General features: G+C 32.4%; 1 protein-coding gene across 3 annotated transcripts in view; it reads left to right on the forward strand.

The window, feature by feature from the left end:
• The window catches only part of LOC149806562 (maltase-glucoamylase-like), a 353,277-nt gene that overhangs the window by 64,458 nt on the left and 272,628 nt on the right, over positions 1-16,191 (forward strand). For 2 of the 3 annotated variants that reach the window (XM_089954672.1, XM_089954663.1), the window contains 3 exons: positions 5,056-5,168; positions 10,352-10,477; positions 13,130-13,261. In XM_089954672.1, coding sequence (XP_089810798.1) covers positions 5,056-5,168; positions 10,352-10,477; positions 13,130-13,261 — 371 coding nt within the window. Of the gene's footprint in view, positions 1-2,295; positions 2,427-5,055; positions 5,169-10,351; positions 10,478-13,129; positions 13,262-16,191 lie in introns of those variants that run through there. The other variant, XM_089954683.1, reaches the window with a different exon arrangement.

The raw sequence follows: 16,191 nt of genomic DNA on the forward strand, positions 1-16,191 counted from the left end.
TTATTTGGATTCTAAAAGATTAATTCGTTTCTCTGGAAATATTTTTGAGTGATCATACATAATTCTTGAACAAAGACATTTCTTTAAAAAATTATTCTGATTTCCTAAACCGGAGTGTTATTTCTTGTGTTTCTACAAGAACTGTAGACAACCACACTATACAGGATACATCATACGTAATAGCCTTCCATCTCGGATTCTTCGTCGGGACTCAAACTTGATTTAATCAGAACATTTAATTATTTGGGGACTTCTAAAATTTTATTCGTCGATTATTCTTGGATTATATTTTGATTTGATTCTTAAAAACGTAAGTTCTTTTTTCTTCTCATTTTTATAGTATTTTTCCAGGGAAATAAAGACTTTGTTAAATTTTTTAAAGTTTGTTGTTTTCACTCTTTCTTGTGTTACTGTTTATTCAAGCCTAAACACGTAACATTAGTATAGCATCTTCACATTCTGAATTAGAGCCATTGTAGGAAAGAGAACGTAGAAAATGCATTATCAACCAAGTGTGATGCCGTAATCAAAGCAAACGATTTTCTCAAGGTGGCTTTTTGTCAACAGCTTCGACATTGTTGTGATGCTTGCATCATCCTTCCAAAGGGAGGTAACCTACCACGTGGCCCGATATAAAATAACAATTCAACATAAGTTCTCATAAGCTTTTTACCGACATTACATAAAACAAGTATGATATTACAGCAAGTATGATTAACATGACACCTAAAGAAATCATTATGCTTGAATACAAATTGTATAAAACACAACGTACTACTTGAGTCATGAGCAAGTAACGCATTGTAAAAGTCATTGAGTAAAAGTGAATTTTGTGTCTGGATAAATATAAGAGAAAATTAAAAACTTTTTTTGATTCTTAAAAAATTAAAATTATTGGTCAAAATTGAAATTTAAAATAAATGCAGATGCACCAGATGAGGAATAAAAAGTAGTTTACGCCTTAAAAAGAAGGGAACTTACAGTAGCGTACTTGATTAGTAAATAAGACATGGCCAAACACAACAAACACTAACACAACTTTGCTGTCATCATGGCGGGAAAGGGGGAGTATTGTTTACAGATATTTAATTTACAGTCTTTAAAACTTCAGGATAGAATTAAAGATATAAATGAATTAAAGTTCGATGGCTCTCTAAAGATGTTTGGTAGCTCATCCCACAGAATGACAGCTACAGATGTAAAAGATTTCTTGCCAGATGTTGAGGTTTTATTTCTTGGGACATTTAAAATATTTGAATATAAAACATTTGTTTACTGTGTTAATAAAATTAAATTGTCCGAATATTTGGGAGCACGCTTATCCAGTATTGTGAAAGTCCCTAGAGCTAGAAACCGAAGTTTGCACACCTTTTGAGATGGTATTCTTTGCCATAAATAAAAGTTTATGATAGTGGCTTGTGAAAGCATCACACACAAATCTCGAACCACGCGCTTGTACGTTTATTACGTTTTGTAGTGTTCATGTCGCTGCAGAAACGCCAGGATAAGGGTCATAAATTGAAGAGGATAAATGTATATAAGATTGGTAATTTGTTGAGTCTAGTTAGCTTATGACCAATACGTTTCAAGACAGATAGTTGCCTTGAAGTGAGGACAGTTATTTTTAATTTTTATGTAGCAAGCAACTAAGAAGCTGATGACATTCCAGTTGCTTTTCAGCACTAGTGCTGGTTGTTCAGCACTGGTGTGTCGATGGAATGATACAAATCTAAATTTATCTTTGTCATAAATACTAATATATATGTTGTCTGAAAACTTCCATCATTTCAGACTGCCTTCAGCAATCAGCGATTGAGAAATATTATCATTAAAAAAAAAAGTCTGATAATAAACCCCGTTTGTTTATGCGCCCCTACCGATTTAAATAATGGAAACCTTTAATGGATAAAAAGTGCAAGGAACTTAGTCAATTCATTCATTGATTTAGAGTTTCTAACCTGACTCTGAGTAGATGGCCCTAACACCTCTTTTTTTGTGCGTTTCATGCTTAACGGAAGTTTTCAGTGCAATAGACGGACATGCTCGGATCCATTTCCAGTTTCTGGACAAGTCCATTTTCAGCAAAGGGGTTTATCACGATTACAGATGTACATAAGTCGTCTGCTTCCGATATTTACAATGTCGAATCAAGCAAAGGAAAATGAGAACTACGCTTTTCATGTGGATTTAACAAGCTGTTTAATTTCTGTGTTCATGTACGCAAAGGGATATAATTCCAAACTCTCATCTTTATGTAATTTACGCAATTATTCAGTATTTGCCGAACGGGATGAACTACGTCATTATGTTGTCTGATGGAAATAAACTAGCCTGTAGTGTATGGCGCCGTGTTAGTATGGAAAGTCCGTTAAGCATGAAATGGTGCAGGGGGATGCCATCATTAGTGCCATTCTGGTCACAATCAGGTTAGAAATTATAAATCAATGATTCAATTTACTTAGTTCTGTGCACTTTTTATCACATTAAACATTCTCGTTTTTGAAATCGGGGCGGGGGGTTTACATAGAAACGGGAATGTAGAGTCAGACCATATAGTGGAAGACGAACAGTACTCGATGTGTAGGAATTCTCGTCATATGGCTAGTTTATCACAAACGGGCGCGAATTATACTTCTTATGCGCGTCTTTTGAAAGAATCTCACAAAATCTCGTAAAAATAAACATAATAAGTAAAACAAGTCGCGTCCTTATGGGAGATACTGCCCCAGTTGTGTTACACTGAACATTGTTTATCGACATTACACTGCAGCCAGGGTTATTTGAAATGTTGATGGCCATAAATAGAATGTAATCCTCATCTATTTGCATTATCATTTTTGAACTCTTTGAACTTTAATGCTCAGTAAACTAAGACTTTACAAGAAGGCCGAGAAGGGATGGGTGTTCTTCAGTCTATAGTAACTTTAACATAACTAAGACTTCACAAGAAAGCCGAGAAGGGATGGGTGTTCTTCAGTCTATAGTAACTTTAACATAACAAAGACTTCACAGGAAGGCCGAGAAGGGATGCGTGTTCTTCAGTGTATAGTAACTTTAACATATTTTAGGCGTAGATAGCACCAATAAAATATTCAACAATCACATGGTTGTAAAGGGTAACTGATTTTTGAGCAGCAGAGATATAGTCCATTTAAAAGTACTTAACAAAATTATCCTTTGTTCGTAATTAGAAAGTAAATCTGCCTGTTAGATACTAGCACTATGCAAATAGTAGGTGGCGAGAACTGGTTCTCAGTCTGTACAGCACAAGAGATCGAGCGAGACAGCAATGTTACGACTCAGGGTTTTAAACAAAGTAACAGCAAGAAGTGAAACAGACAATTTAAGTAAAATTAACAAGTTATTTATTCCTAATATAAAGTGAAAATTCAAAATACACTTTCAGTACTGTGAATTAAATCCCAAATAATCCCAAATGTCCTAATACAAGTACAAAAATATAGAATGATCTCAATAAATTCCAAAAATCTTGAATGTCCTGATGTACCACAATGCTTTTGTAATGAGTTCTCAATAATCCCAAAGTAGTGCTTTAGTCCAAAAGGTCAATGAACAGTTTATAATTCCAATGAATGAGGAATTTATTCCTCTCAAAGTATATATCTGAACAAACTGCAAACTCTAATCATCGATTCCCAAAGACTTGTATGAAACAGGAATGATTTTTTTTAACCAGATCACTTTTTATATACAGATACCACTTGACCAAATACACAAAAAAAATGTTTTGGGATTCCCAAGATGTGAGCCATTTCTAATGGAAAATCCCATCAAATTGTCAACAAGTTCACTTCTAGAATACGCTGAACTCAAAAGCTATGTCAACATTTTATTTACAACCTACAATCATGGACAAAAGTTAACTGTGTAGACAAGTTGTTTACAAAATGACCATTATCTTAAAGGACAATCTGCAATCAAGGACAATAGTTCAAAACATATATAGATATACACAGCAGCAATGTTGGGGTGGGTGACTGGGAGTTTAGTCATTAGTCCAAAACAATACTGATAGAGCTATCTCACTCATCATTCTGTAACATACATACATACATAACTTTCCAAGAACTATGTAAATTTTAGATATAGTTGGGGTTTTAAAGTTAGTTTAAATAGAACAACATGGACATTTTAAGCACAGTTGGTAGATCCCAGTTCTATGCATTAGCTTTATAGTCTCTACCATTATTAAATAATATATAGCAAGGACTTAAAGAGTTATGGCAATTTGACTAATTAAAATGAGAACAAATTTCTAAAATTTCTAAATATATTAAGGGTGTATACTTAAAAAATGTTGCTTGCCAGAAGAGCAAACTGTTGGAGTCCCTTGAATAGTGGAGTGACGGGAGAGAATAATATCAGGTTTGAATTTTAAATTTGGGCTCATCTATTTTAGTTTAGAACAGCTAAGGTATGGCAGTTACTTGGTATTAGGTAGCCTAGCTGGTCAGTATCTCTAGGAAAGTACATCAGGATATGGTGTCACAAGAGGTACCATATGTACTCGCTTATAAGATTTGTCCAACTGCAAATTGCATAGATCCAGATCTGCCATCACATAATGCACAGCAGATCTGGGTCTGTGCAGTTTAAGTGATCAGTAGAATAAACAATATAGACCCTGATCTGCAGGCACATTATGCCTAAACAGATCAGGATCTTTGTCATTTGCACTTAGACTCAACTTATAAGCAAATATAAATGGTTTTAGGTTAGAATCTAAACAACATCTCTCGGTTTTTCTTTTCCTTCACCAAACCAACACATATAAGAAATTTCAGCTAAACAGCTGATTTCACATTTGTTATTTTGGCTCTGAAAATCCTGTGAAAGTTTGTCTAGTGTTACATCTCTGACAAATGAATTGTTTTAATAGTGCTCTTTTTTTCTTTGATCATCTGATTTAATTTTTGAATGATGTAATTATTTACGCAATTGAAAAGGATTTTGTTATAGTTCTCAAGTTTAATTGGATGGTAATTATTTTCTATCAATATATCTTCTTTTAGGTAAAAATTATATTTTTTTCAGACTACAGCTTGACACCACTCCCCATGCTGACCTACAGAACCACAGGAGGAATCCTGGATTTTTATATGTTCTTTGGTCCTGAACCAGAAACTGTGGTCCAGCAGTATACACAAGTAATGGTGGAAAATGTCTTAAGTTTATTGGTTTTGTTGTTTTATTTGGTCTGCCCATCAGTTTGTTCCTTTTTCTTTCTGTCATTTGTTTGTTTTTTTAAATGGGTGTAGATCTGAGTTCAGTGAAACATGCCTACAATTTCAGCTGCATGAAGCAAAGACCAGTCTTAAAAGGCCATTTGTAGAGGCCACTTACACCATATTTTTAGAGAAATTAACTTTAGATAAACAGTCACACCTGATTAAAAAATGGATAATCAAACCAAAGGTACTGCCTGTACATGTGCATGGAATGTTTTATAGAATCTACATTGACTAAGACACTCAGCAGTGGAGATTGCAAACTTGAAATGGGGTTTCTTTACTAACAAAAAGTTTTCCTATCAAATGTGTTTTCAAAAGTAAATAATGTAGTTTAAAGAATTTTCTCAGTATTACCGCCAGATGAGCCTATCGCGTAATGTGGGGTACAGCCTACCATAATGTGCAGTGTATAGTACATAATGCATACTACATAATACAGCCTACTGTAATGCATCATGTACGGTACAGCCTACCATAATGTGTAATGTATGGTACACCCTATCATAATGGATAATACATAATACAGTCTACTGTAATGCATTATGTATGGTACAGCCTACCATAATGTGCAATGTGTGGTACACCCTATCATAATGTATAATACATAATACAGCCTACTGTAATGCATTGTGTATGGGACAGCCTATCATACTGTGTAATATATGGTACAGCCAGCCATAATGCGTAATGTATGAGACAGCCTACCATAATGTGTAATATATGGTACAGACTATCTTAAAGCATAATGTATGGTACAGCCTACCATAACGTGTAATACATGATACAGCCTCACATGGTGCTCAGTGTATGGTATAGCCTACCATAACGTGTAATACATGATACAGCCTCACATGGTGCTCAGTGTATGGTATAGCCTACCATAATGTACACTGTATGGTACAGCATACCATAATGTGTAATCTGTGGTACAGTCTACCATAATGCTTAATGTATGGTACAACCTACCATAATGCCTTGTATGGTACAGACTACCATAATGCCTAATGTATGGTACAGACTACAATAATGTCTAATGTATGGTACAGACTACCATAATGCCTAATGTTAAATGTATGGTACAAACTACAATAATGTCTAATGTATGGTCCAGACTATCATAATGCATAATGTATGGTACAGACTATCATAATGCCTAATATATGATACAGACTACAATAATGTCTAATGTATGGTAGAGACTACCATAATGCCTAATATATAGTACAGACTACCATAATGCCTAATGTAAGGTACAGACAAGTCTCATCAACTTGGACTTTTCCTAGGAATGTCACATTGAAAAGAAGACAAAAATAGTAGTAAAATGCCTTCTAAAAGATCCTCGTAAATGGATATATGTAAATATATAATTTAATTTAAACATGTAGCTCCTGAATCCATGACATAAATGTGCATGCTTGTTTATATGGTTACTCTATTTTATAAATGTTACAGGCAGTGAGCTAATTTAAACCCTTTACACATTTACAAATTGCAGTTTTAAAGATATTGAGATTTTGTCAGAGACAGGAATGGTGCCAAGGATGAAAATTATCAAGTTATAAAACTGAACCCCTGTCAATGTTTTTATTCTTGAAAAGAAAGTTGAGATATTTCTTAGAGTAAAAAAGAAGCCACTATTCAGGACAATTACAAATCTGGTTTTATTTGTCATTGAATACTTTCTGAATACTTGAAGTTGCCAATTAAACCATAAGAAAGATGTTAATGAATTTCAATTTGAGAAACAATTAATATATTTAGTAAAACTGGATCCTGCATTGCACATGTAGTCTACTTTAGTTTATCAGAACTTTTGTCCCTAAGGGCATCTCACACCAACATCTCACACTAACATCTCACACCAACATCTAAACCATAAGGAAAAGATCATTTGGACTTTGTGGATGGCTTGCATGTGGGAAAAAGAAGAAGCCTGTCAATTTAGGGCTGACAAGGTCAAATCCACTGTGTGTGAAAGAAGAGAAGTGGTTTCCGTACAATAATGTTTTCCATCACAGACCTGGGCCAAATTTTGAGGATAGCTTACATATATGTAAGGAATAAGCATATCTAATTTGGGATCTTCAGGTCAAAAGCCAACATCACTGTTACTAGAAGAAGGGAAATGTTTTTGTAGAAAATTTAAATTATTTATTAATTATAAGGGCTATTGAGCATGAGGTAGGCATATAATGTATTGTTTACTAAACTCCTGCTGTTGATGTCATTGTTGCTGTTTACTTAATTCTTGTTGTTGATGTTATTGTTGCTATTTACTAAACTCTTGTTGTTGATGTCATTGTTGCTGTTTACTAAACTCTTGTTGTTGATGTCATTGTTGCTATTTACTAAACTCTTGTTGTTTTAAATGTTGCTGTTTACTAAACTCTTGCTGTTGATGTCATTGTTACTGTTTACTAAACTCTTGTTCTTGATAACATTGTTGCTGTTTACTGAACTCTTATTGTTAATGTCATTGTTGCTGTTTACTAAAATCTTGTTGTTGATGTCATTGTTGCTATTTACTAAACTCTTGCTGTTGTCAGTGTTGCTGTTTAATAAACTCTTGTTGTTGATGTCATCATTGCTGTTTACTGAACTCTTGTTTATGATGTCATCATTGCTGTTTACTAAACTCTTGTTGATAACATTGTTGCTGTTACTGAACTCTTGTTGTTGATGTCATTGTTGCTATTTACTAAACTCTTGTTTTTGATGTCATCATTGCTGTTTACTAAACTCTTGTTGTTGATATCATCATTGCTGTTTAGTAAACTCCTGTTGTTGATGTCATCATTGCTGTTTTCTGAATTCATCTTGTTGATGTCATTGTTGCTGTTACTAAACTCTTGTTGTTGATGTCAGTGTTGCTGTTTACTAAACTTTTGTTGTTGATGTCATCATTGCTGTTTACTAAACGCTTGTTGTTGATGTCATCATTGCTGTTTACTAAGCTCTTGTTGATATCATTGTTGCTGTTTACTAAACTTTCGTTGTTGATGTCATCATTGCTGTTTACTAAATGCTTGTTGTTGATGTCTTTGTTGCTGTTTACTAAACTCTTGTAGTTGATGTCATTGTTGCTGTTTACTGAACTCTTGTTGTTCATGTCATTGTTGCTGTTTACTTTACTCTTGTTGTTGATGTTGTTGCTATTTACTAAACTCATGTTGTTGATGTCATTGCTGCTGTTTACTAAACTCTTGTTGTTGATATCATTGTTGCTATTTACTAAACTCTTGTTGTTGTCAATGTTGCTGTTTAATAACTCTTGTTGATTTATAATTGCTGTTTACTGGACTCTTGTTTATGATGTCATCATTGCTGTTTACTAAACTCTTGTTGTTTTCAATGTTGCTGTTTACTAAACTCTTGCTGTTGATGTCATTGTTGCTTTTTACTGAACTCTTGTTGTTGATGTCATCATTGCAGTTTCCTAAACTCTTCTTATTGATGTCATTGTTGCTGTTTACTAAACTTTTGTTGTTGATATCATCATTACTGTTTACTAAATGCTTGTTGTTGATGTCACTGTTGCTGTTTACTAAACTCTTGTAGTTGATGTCATTGTTGCTGTTTACTGAATTCTTGTTGTTGATGTCATCTTTGCTATTTGCTAAACTCTTCTGGTTGACATCATTGTCGCTGTTTACTAACCTCTTCTTGTTGATGTCATTGTTGCTGTTTACTAAACTCTTGTTGATGTCAGTGCTGCTGTTTACTAAACTCTTTTTGTTGATGTCATTGTTGCTGTTTACTAAACTCTTGTTGTTGATGTCATTGTTGTTGTTTACTAAGCTCTTGTTGTTGATGTCTTTGTTGCTGTTTACTGAACTCTTGTTGTTGATGTCGGTGTTGCTGTTTTCTAAACTATTGTTGTTGATATCATTGTTTCTGTTTACTAAACTCTTGTTGTTGATATCATTATTTGCTGTTTACAAAATTCTTGTTGTTGATGTCCTCTTTGCTGTTTATTAACTCTTGTTGTTGTTATCATCATTGCTGTTTACTAAACTCTTGTTGATGTCAGTGTTGCTGTTTACTAAACTCTTGTTGTTGATGTCATTGTTACTGTTTACTAAACTCTTCTTGTTGATGTCGTTGATTTTTACTAAACTCTTGTTGTTGATGTCATCATTTTGGTTTACTAAACTCGTTGTTGATGTCATCATTGCTGTTTACTAAATTCTTGTTGTTGATGTCAGTGTTGCTGTTTACTAAACTATTGTTGCTGATGTCATTGTTGCTGTTTACTAAACTCATGTTGTTGATGTCATTGTTGTTGTTTACTAAGCTTTTGTTGTTGATGTTATTTTAGTCTCTCATGAGATTACAGCAGCTGTTTCTTTTAAGGTTTTGAAGATTTTTTTTTCTCTTCAAATAATACCATATATACATTTTCATATGTGTGGGTAAGTAGTTTTTGTTTCTTCACTTGATCATTGTTTGCATTTGTATGATCACCCAGTAGATTTTAACTCATCTAAAATATTTTTGAATCATTTAATTTTATCTCGGCAGTGTTCAGTGAAATACAAGAAAGACAGAAAGACTAAAACTTGATTCCAGTCATTCAGTTCATTCCTCAGTGTGTGTGTGTATATATATATATATATATATATATATATATATATATATATATATATATCTATTGATGATGAAACAGTGTATGGTTGGAAAGATGGGCTAGTAATATTATTTTACAATCTGTTTATATACTATCATATATACATATTTTAATGAAGATGATTATTGTGATACATATCATTACACGACATAGTTTGTGATACCAATCTTTAATTTGCAGTTCACCAGGTTTGAAATTTGGCAATCTAGTTTTTCTACATCAAATACAAATAGGACCAAACTAGTATTCTTTGAATCAGTGTTACAGATTTATGCATGAATCATGTTTTAGACTGACTATTAGAAGAATGACAATTTTAGGAACTTATTGTCTTTATAAATTAGTACAGATCGGTCAGCTGATATAATTGAAATCTCTTTGTCATTAGTTGATTGCTTACAGCAGCGCAGTAGGCGTAAATAGTGAATTTGTTGAATTTGCAATATACGTCTAATTTTTCTATCCCCAGTTCATTGGAAGGCCATTCATGCCACCTTACTGGTCACTAGGATTTCAGCTGTGTCGTTATGGTTACAACAGTCTTGACAACCTAAAGGCAGCGGTCAATAGGACAAAGCAGTATAATATCCCTCATGTAAGTGATGTTTGTAGACAAGTCATGTTTGTGGACATGTCATGTTTGTGGACAAGTAATGTTTGTGCACAAGTTTTGAAGTATAGTAAAACCTTGGTTACTTGGACATCAGTTACTTACATATTTGACTGATTTGTCAGGTATCATAAATCTCTTATATTTCTTCTCAAATTTGTATGCCTCACCATGAGGTTTGTAAGTAGCAGAGATGCAAACCATCCTAATTTTGACCAAATTATTCCTATTTTTAACCCAAAATGCACCATTATAATCACTTTTATTAGATTCCAGTTTCCAGTCAGGTAATTTAATAAATGCAATTAATGTCTAATTGTAATTGTTTTGTGATAGTGTACCTAAGCACCTGTATATCTAAAAGAATTGAAATGCAGTTAATGTCTCATTTTGTAATTGTTTTATGAAGGTGTACCTAAGCACCTGTATTACAAAACCTATTAGTCAGAATCACATCAAATTGGTGACCTCGTTCAACTGAGAATATTCAAGAAAGATGTTAGACATATGGCTAATAATGATAAAACCTCAGTTGAAACATGAAGTGTTGCCAAAATCCCAAACAGGATAAACAGGACATCAGTACAGGATAAATATCATGCACTCGCAGTATTTTCTTGACAGACTTGATCTTTGTTACATGATGGAAACGATGATTGTAGATAGCCTGTTTCAGCCAAAAAGCGTTTTGAATCATTGAGGTTTGATGTTAAAAAAATATTTTGATGTAAAACCCTACTTCCAGCTCTACTGTACATAGGCCACAACAGCTTGTGAGACAGCATGCTTTATTGCAATTTATTCATTGTACGTCTGTCCATCATTTAGCACCAGTTTGTTACATTTCCTAAAATACATGGACAATTTCTGTGAAGCTTTACACATACATTAATCCTAGTTGGCTCTAGAAAGAAATGGTTTAATCTGAGCATCCAATATGGCCAACATTGGTTTGGTTGTAGTCCAGCTGTCCATTCATCAATCCCACCTTGGTTTTGTTCTAGTTCAGCTGTCCATTCATCCTGTACACCTTGGTTCAGTTTTTGTCCTGCTGTCCATTCATCTATTGCACCATGGTTCAAATTTAATCCAGCTGTTCATTGATTGATCAAACACTTGGTTCAGTTCAAGACCAACTGTAATTTTATCCATCACACCTTGGTTCAGTTCTCCTTCAGCTGGCCATTTTCCAAAATACCTTGGTTCACTTCTTGTCTAGTTATTGTTATCTATATTTAATTTGAATTGTTTGTTACTTATGTTTTTTCAATTTCATTTATTTCATTATATGCTATTGTCAATGTAACATTGCAAGTTGGACTTGACCTTTTCCAAAATCAAGTCCATTTTCTACTTGACCTGAATCATTGATTTCTTTTAATTCTGTAAACAACTAATACATAGCTAAAATATACTCTATGTGTATTGGTTAACTATAGGATTATTATTTAATTTCATTTCACTATATCTCAGATATTAGTAAATTATTTCATGTTCAACATATGGCATCATGCCAGCTGAACACTCCTTTAGTTTGACATAGAGAATTGTAATACATGAGTATTTGTTAGATATTACTTTTTCAAATATATTAATTTGTGTATTGTAGTATATAATGAATTTCTTCAACAGCATGTCAAATAAACACAAGGTAACACATAACATCAATGAGTTGGTTGCCAGGTGATATATCTTAGTTATTTTATAAAACAGTTTTCACTTGTTGGTTGCCAAATGTTATGTGACTGTCTGACATACATATAGTCTGTACCATACTGTGACATACAAAGATTTTGCCAGAGCTGGTTGCCAGGTTGTATGTCATACTATGAGTTTGTAACATACTAGTAGTTTGCATTAGTTGGTTGCCAGGTGACATGTCATGCTATGAATTTGTAACATACTATGAGTTTTGCACTAGCTTGTTGCCAGGAGGTAGTCATAGAGAAATGCCTTAGTTGTTTGCCAGGTGTAGACATGCAAGACCGTATTTGTTGGTTGCTGAGTGGTATGTCCTACTTTGACATGCAAAGAGTTAACACTAATTGGTTGCCAGTTTGTCAGACACCATGTGATAAAGTGTTGGTATTAGTTATTTGCCATATGGTATATCACAGAGTGACATACAAACACTTTGCACTAGTTGGTTGCCAGATGGTATGTCACATCATTACATACAAACACTTTGTACTAGTTGGTTGCCTGATGGTATGTCATGAAGTGACATACAAACATTTTTGCATTAGTTGGTTGCCAGATGGTATGTCACAGAGTGACATAGAAACACTTTTCACTAGTTATTTGCCTGATGGTATGTTGCAGAGTGACATACATACACTTTGCTCTAGTTGGTTGACAGATGGTATGTCGCAGCATCACATGCAAAGATTTTATACTAGTTTGTTTCTAGGTGATATTTCACCATGTAACAAAGAGTTTGTTTTAGTTGTTTACTATGTGATGTTTCACTATGTGACAAAGAGTTTGTTTTAGTTGTTTACTAGGTGGTTTGTGACTGTATGGGATATACACTAGTTGGTTGCCATGTGGTACATTACAGTGCAATATACTGACTTTATAGTATAATATATTAATAGTAATAAGTAAAAATTATGTGTAAATTCATTGCTTTTGCAGGATGTCCAGTATGCAGATATTGACCATATGGAAGAGAGACGGGACTTTACAATAGATGACATACACTTCAAAGGCCTGAATGACTATTTCCATGAACTGCGAGCTGGTGGCATGAGAACCATTATTATTCTGGTATATTAGCAGGATGACCATGTTGATGATTGTGTGGTATTTTTCTACACCATGCATATCTGTAGAAGCTTATCTACTTTTGTAGACTTGTGGCATATATATATATATATATATATATATATATATATATATATATATATATATATATATAACTTTTGTCTGTTTTTCATAGTAGATTGATTTACATTATGTTTTATTACACTCTGGGCATAGTTCTCTGTAACCAGTGTACTTGTTTCTATGACCTTCAGTACCAAGCACTTGTTTCCATGACCTTCAGCACTGAGCACTTGCTTCCATGACCTTCAGTACTGAGTACTTGCCTCCATGACCTTCAGTACTGAGTGTACTTGCTTCCATGACCATAAGTACTGAGTGTACTTGCTTCCATGACCTTAAGTACTGAGTGTACTTACTTTCATGACCTTCAATATTTGGTGCTGGACTGATAATTTAAAATCTGATTAGTGCTTCTCTTAGTACTGACTCACAGGTGTTTTGGCAAACAGGATTTGTACTATCACTTTGAAATTCATGTAAAGTTAAAATATTATGCAAACACAGTTCCCTCTTGACATTTAAAATGCATGCTTTATTACTAAAACAAGAAATGCACAGATTGACAAAACAATATATTGCAGTACAATAAAATACAGTGCAATGTGGTGCAATAAAATACAATGCAATACGGTAGAATAAAATACAATGCATCATGGTACAATAACATACAATGCAATGTGGTACAACAAAATACAATGCAATATGGTACAATAAAATGCTATGCAATGCAGTACAATAAAATACAATGCAATATGGTACAATAAAATACAGTGTAATATGATACAATGAAACAATTTGCAATATGGTACCATAAAATACAATGCAGTGCAGTACATTAAAATGCAATGTAATGTAGTAAAATAAACATACAATGCAATGTAGTACAATAAACATACAATGCAATGTAGTACAATAAATGTACAGTTGAATATGGTACAATAAAATACAATGCAATATGGTACAGTAAAATAAAATGCAATATAGTACAATAAAATAAAACATGTTACAATAAAATACAGTGCAATGTAGTACAATAAAATACAATGCAATCTGTTACAATAAAATACAGTGCAATATGGTACAATAAAATAAAATGAAATATGGTATAATAAAATACAATGCAGTGCAGCACAATAAAAATAGAATGCAATTTAGTACAATAAAATACAATGCAATATGATACAATAAAATACAATGCAATATGGTACAATAAAATACAATGCAATGCAGCACAATAAAAATAGAATGCAATGTAGTACAATAAAATACAATGCAATATGATACAATAAAATACAGTGTAATATGGCACAATAAAATAAAATGAAATATGGTACAATAAAATACAATGTAATATGTTACAATAAAATACAATGCAATATGCTACAATAAAATACAATGCAATGTAGTGCAATAAAATACAATGCAATTTGGTGCAATAAAATACAGTGCAATGTAGTTCAATAAAATACAATGCAATATGTTACAATAAAATACAATGCAATATGGTACAATAAAATCAAAAGCAATATGGTACAATAAAATACAATGTAATATGTTACAATAAAATACAATTCAATATGGTACAATAAAATGCAATGCAATGTAGTACAATAAAATACAATGCAATATGTTACAATAAAATGCAATGCAGCACAGTAAAAAATACAATGCAATATGGTGCAATAAAATACAATGCAATACAGCACAGTAAAAATAGAATGCAATGTTACAGTAAAATACAATGCAATATGGTACAATAAAATAAAATGAAATATGGTATAATAAAATACAATGCATGGCAGCACAATAAAAATAGAATGCAATTTAGTACAATAAAATACAACGCAATATGTTACAATAAAATACAATACAATATGGTACAATAAAATACAATGCAATGCAGCACAATAAAAATAGAATGCAATGTAGTGCAATAAAATACAATACAATATGATACAATAAAATACAATGTAATATGGCACAATAAAATAAAATGAAATATGGTACAATAAAATACAATGTAATATGTTACAATAAAATACAATGCAGTATGCTACAATAAAATACAATGCAATGTAGTACAATAAAATACAATGCAGTATGGTGCAATAAAATACAGTGCAATGTAGTTCAATAAAATACAATGCAATATGTTGCAATAAAATACAATGCAATATGGTACAATAAAATCAAATGCAATATGGTACAATAAAATACAATGTAATATGTTACAATAAAATACAATTCAATATGGTACAATAAAATGCGATGCAATGTAGTACAATAAAATACAATGCAATATGTTACAATAAAATGCAATGCAGCACAGTAAAAAGTACAATGCAATATGGTACAATAAAATACAATGCAATGCAGCACAATAAAAATAGAATGCAATGTTACAATAAAATACAATGCAATATGATACAATAAAATACAGTGTAATATGGCACAATAAAATAAAATGAAATATGGTACAATAAAATACAATGTAATATGTTACAATAAAATACAATGCAATATGCTACAATAAAATACAATGCAATGTAGTACAATAAAATACAATGCAATTTGGTGCAATAAAATACAGTGCAATGTAGTTCAATAAAATACAATGCAATATGTTACAATAAAATACAATGCAGTATGGTACAATAAAATCAAATGCAATATGGTACAATAAAATACAATGTAATATGTTACAATAAAATACAATTCAATATGGTACAATAAAATGCAATGCAATGTAGTACAATAAAATACAATGCAATATGTTACAATAAAATGCAATGCAGCACAGTAAAAAATACAATGCAATATGGTACAATAAAATACAATGCAATGCAGCACAATAAAAAGACAATAAAGAA

The sequence above is a fragment of the Sinohyriopsis cumingii genome, chromosome 1, assembly GCF_028554795.1.
Source record: "Sinohyriopsis cumingii isolate HCF-2022 chromosome 1, ASM2855479v2, whole genome shotgun sequence".
Lineage (NCBI taxonomy): Eukaryota > Metazoa > Mollusca > Bivalvia > Unionida > Unionidae > Sinohyriopsis > Sinohyriopsis cumingii.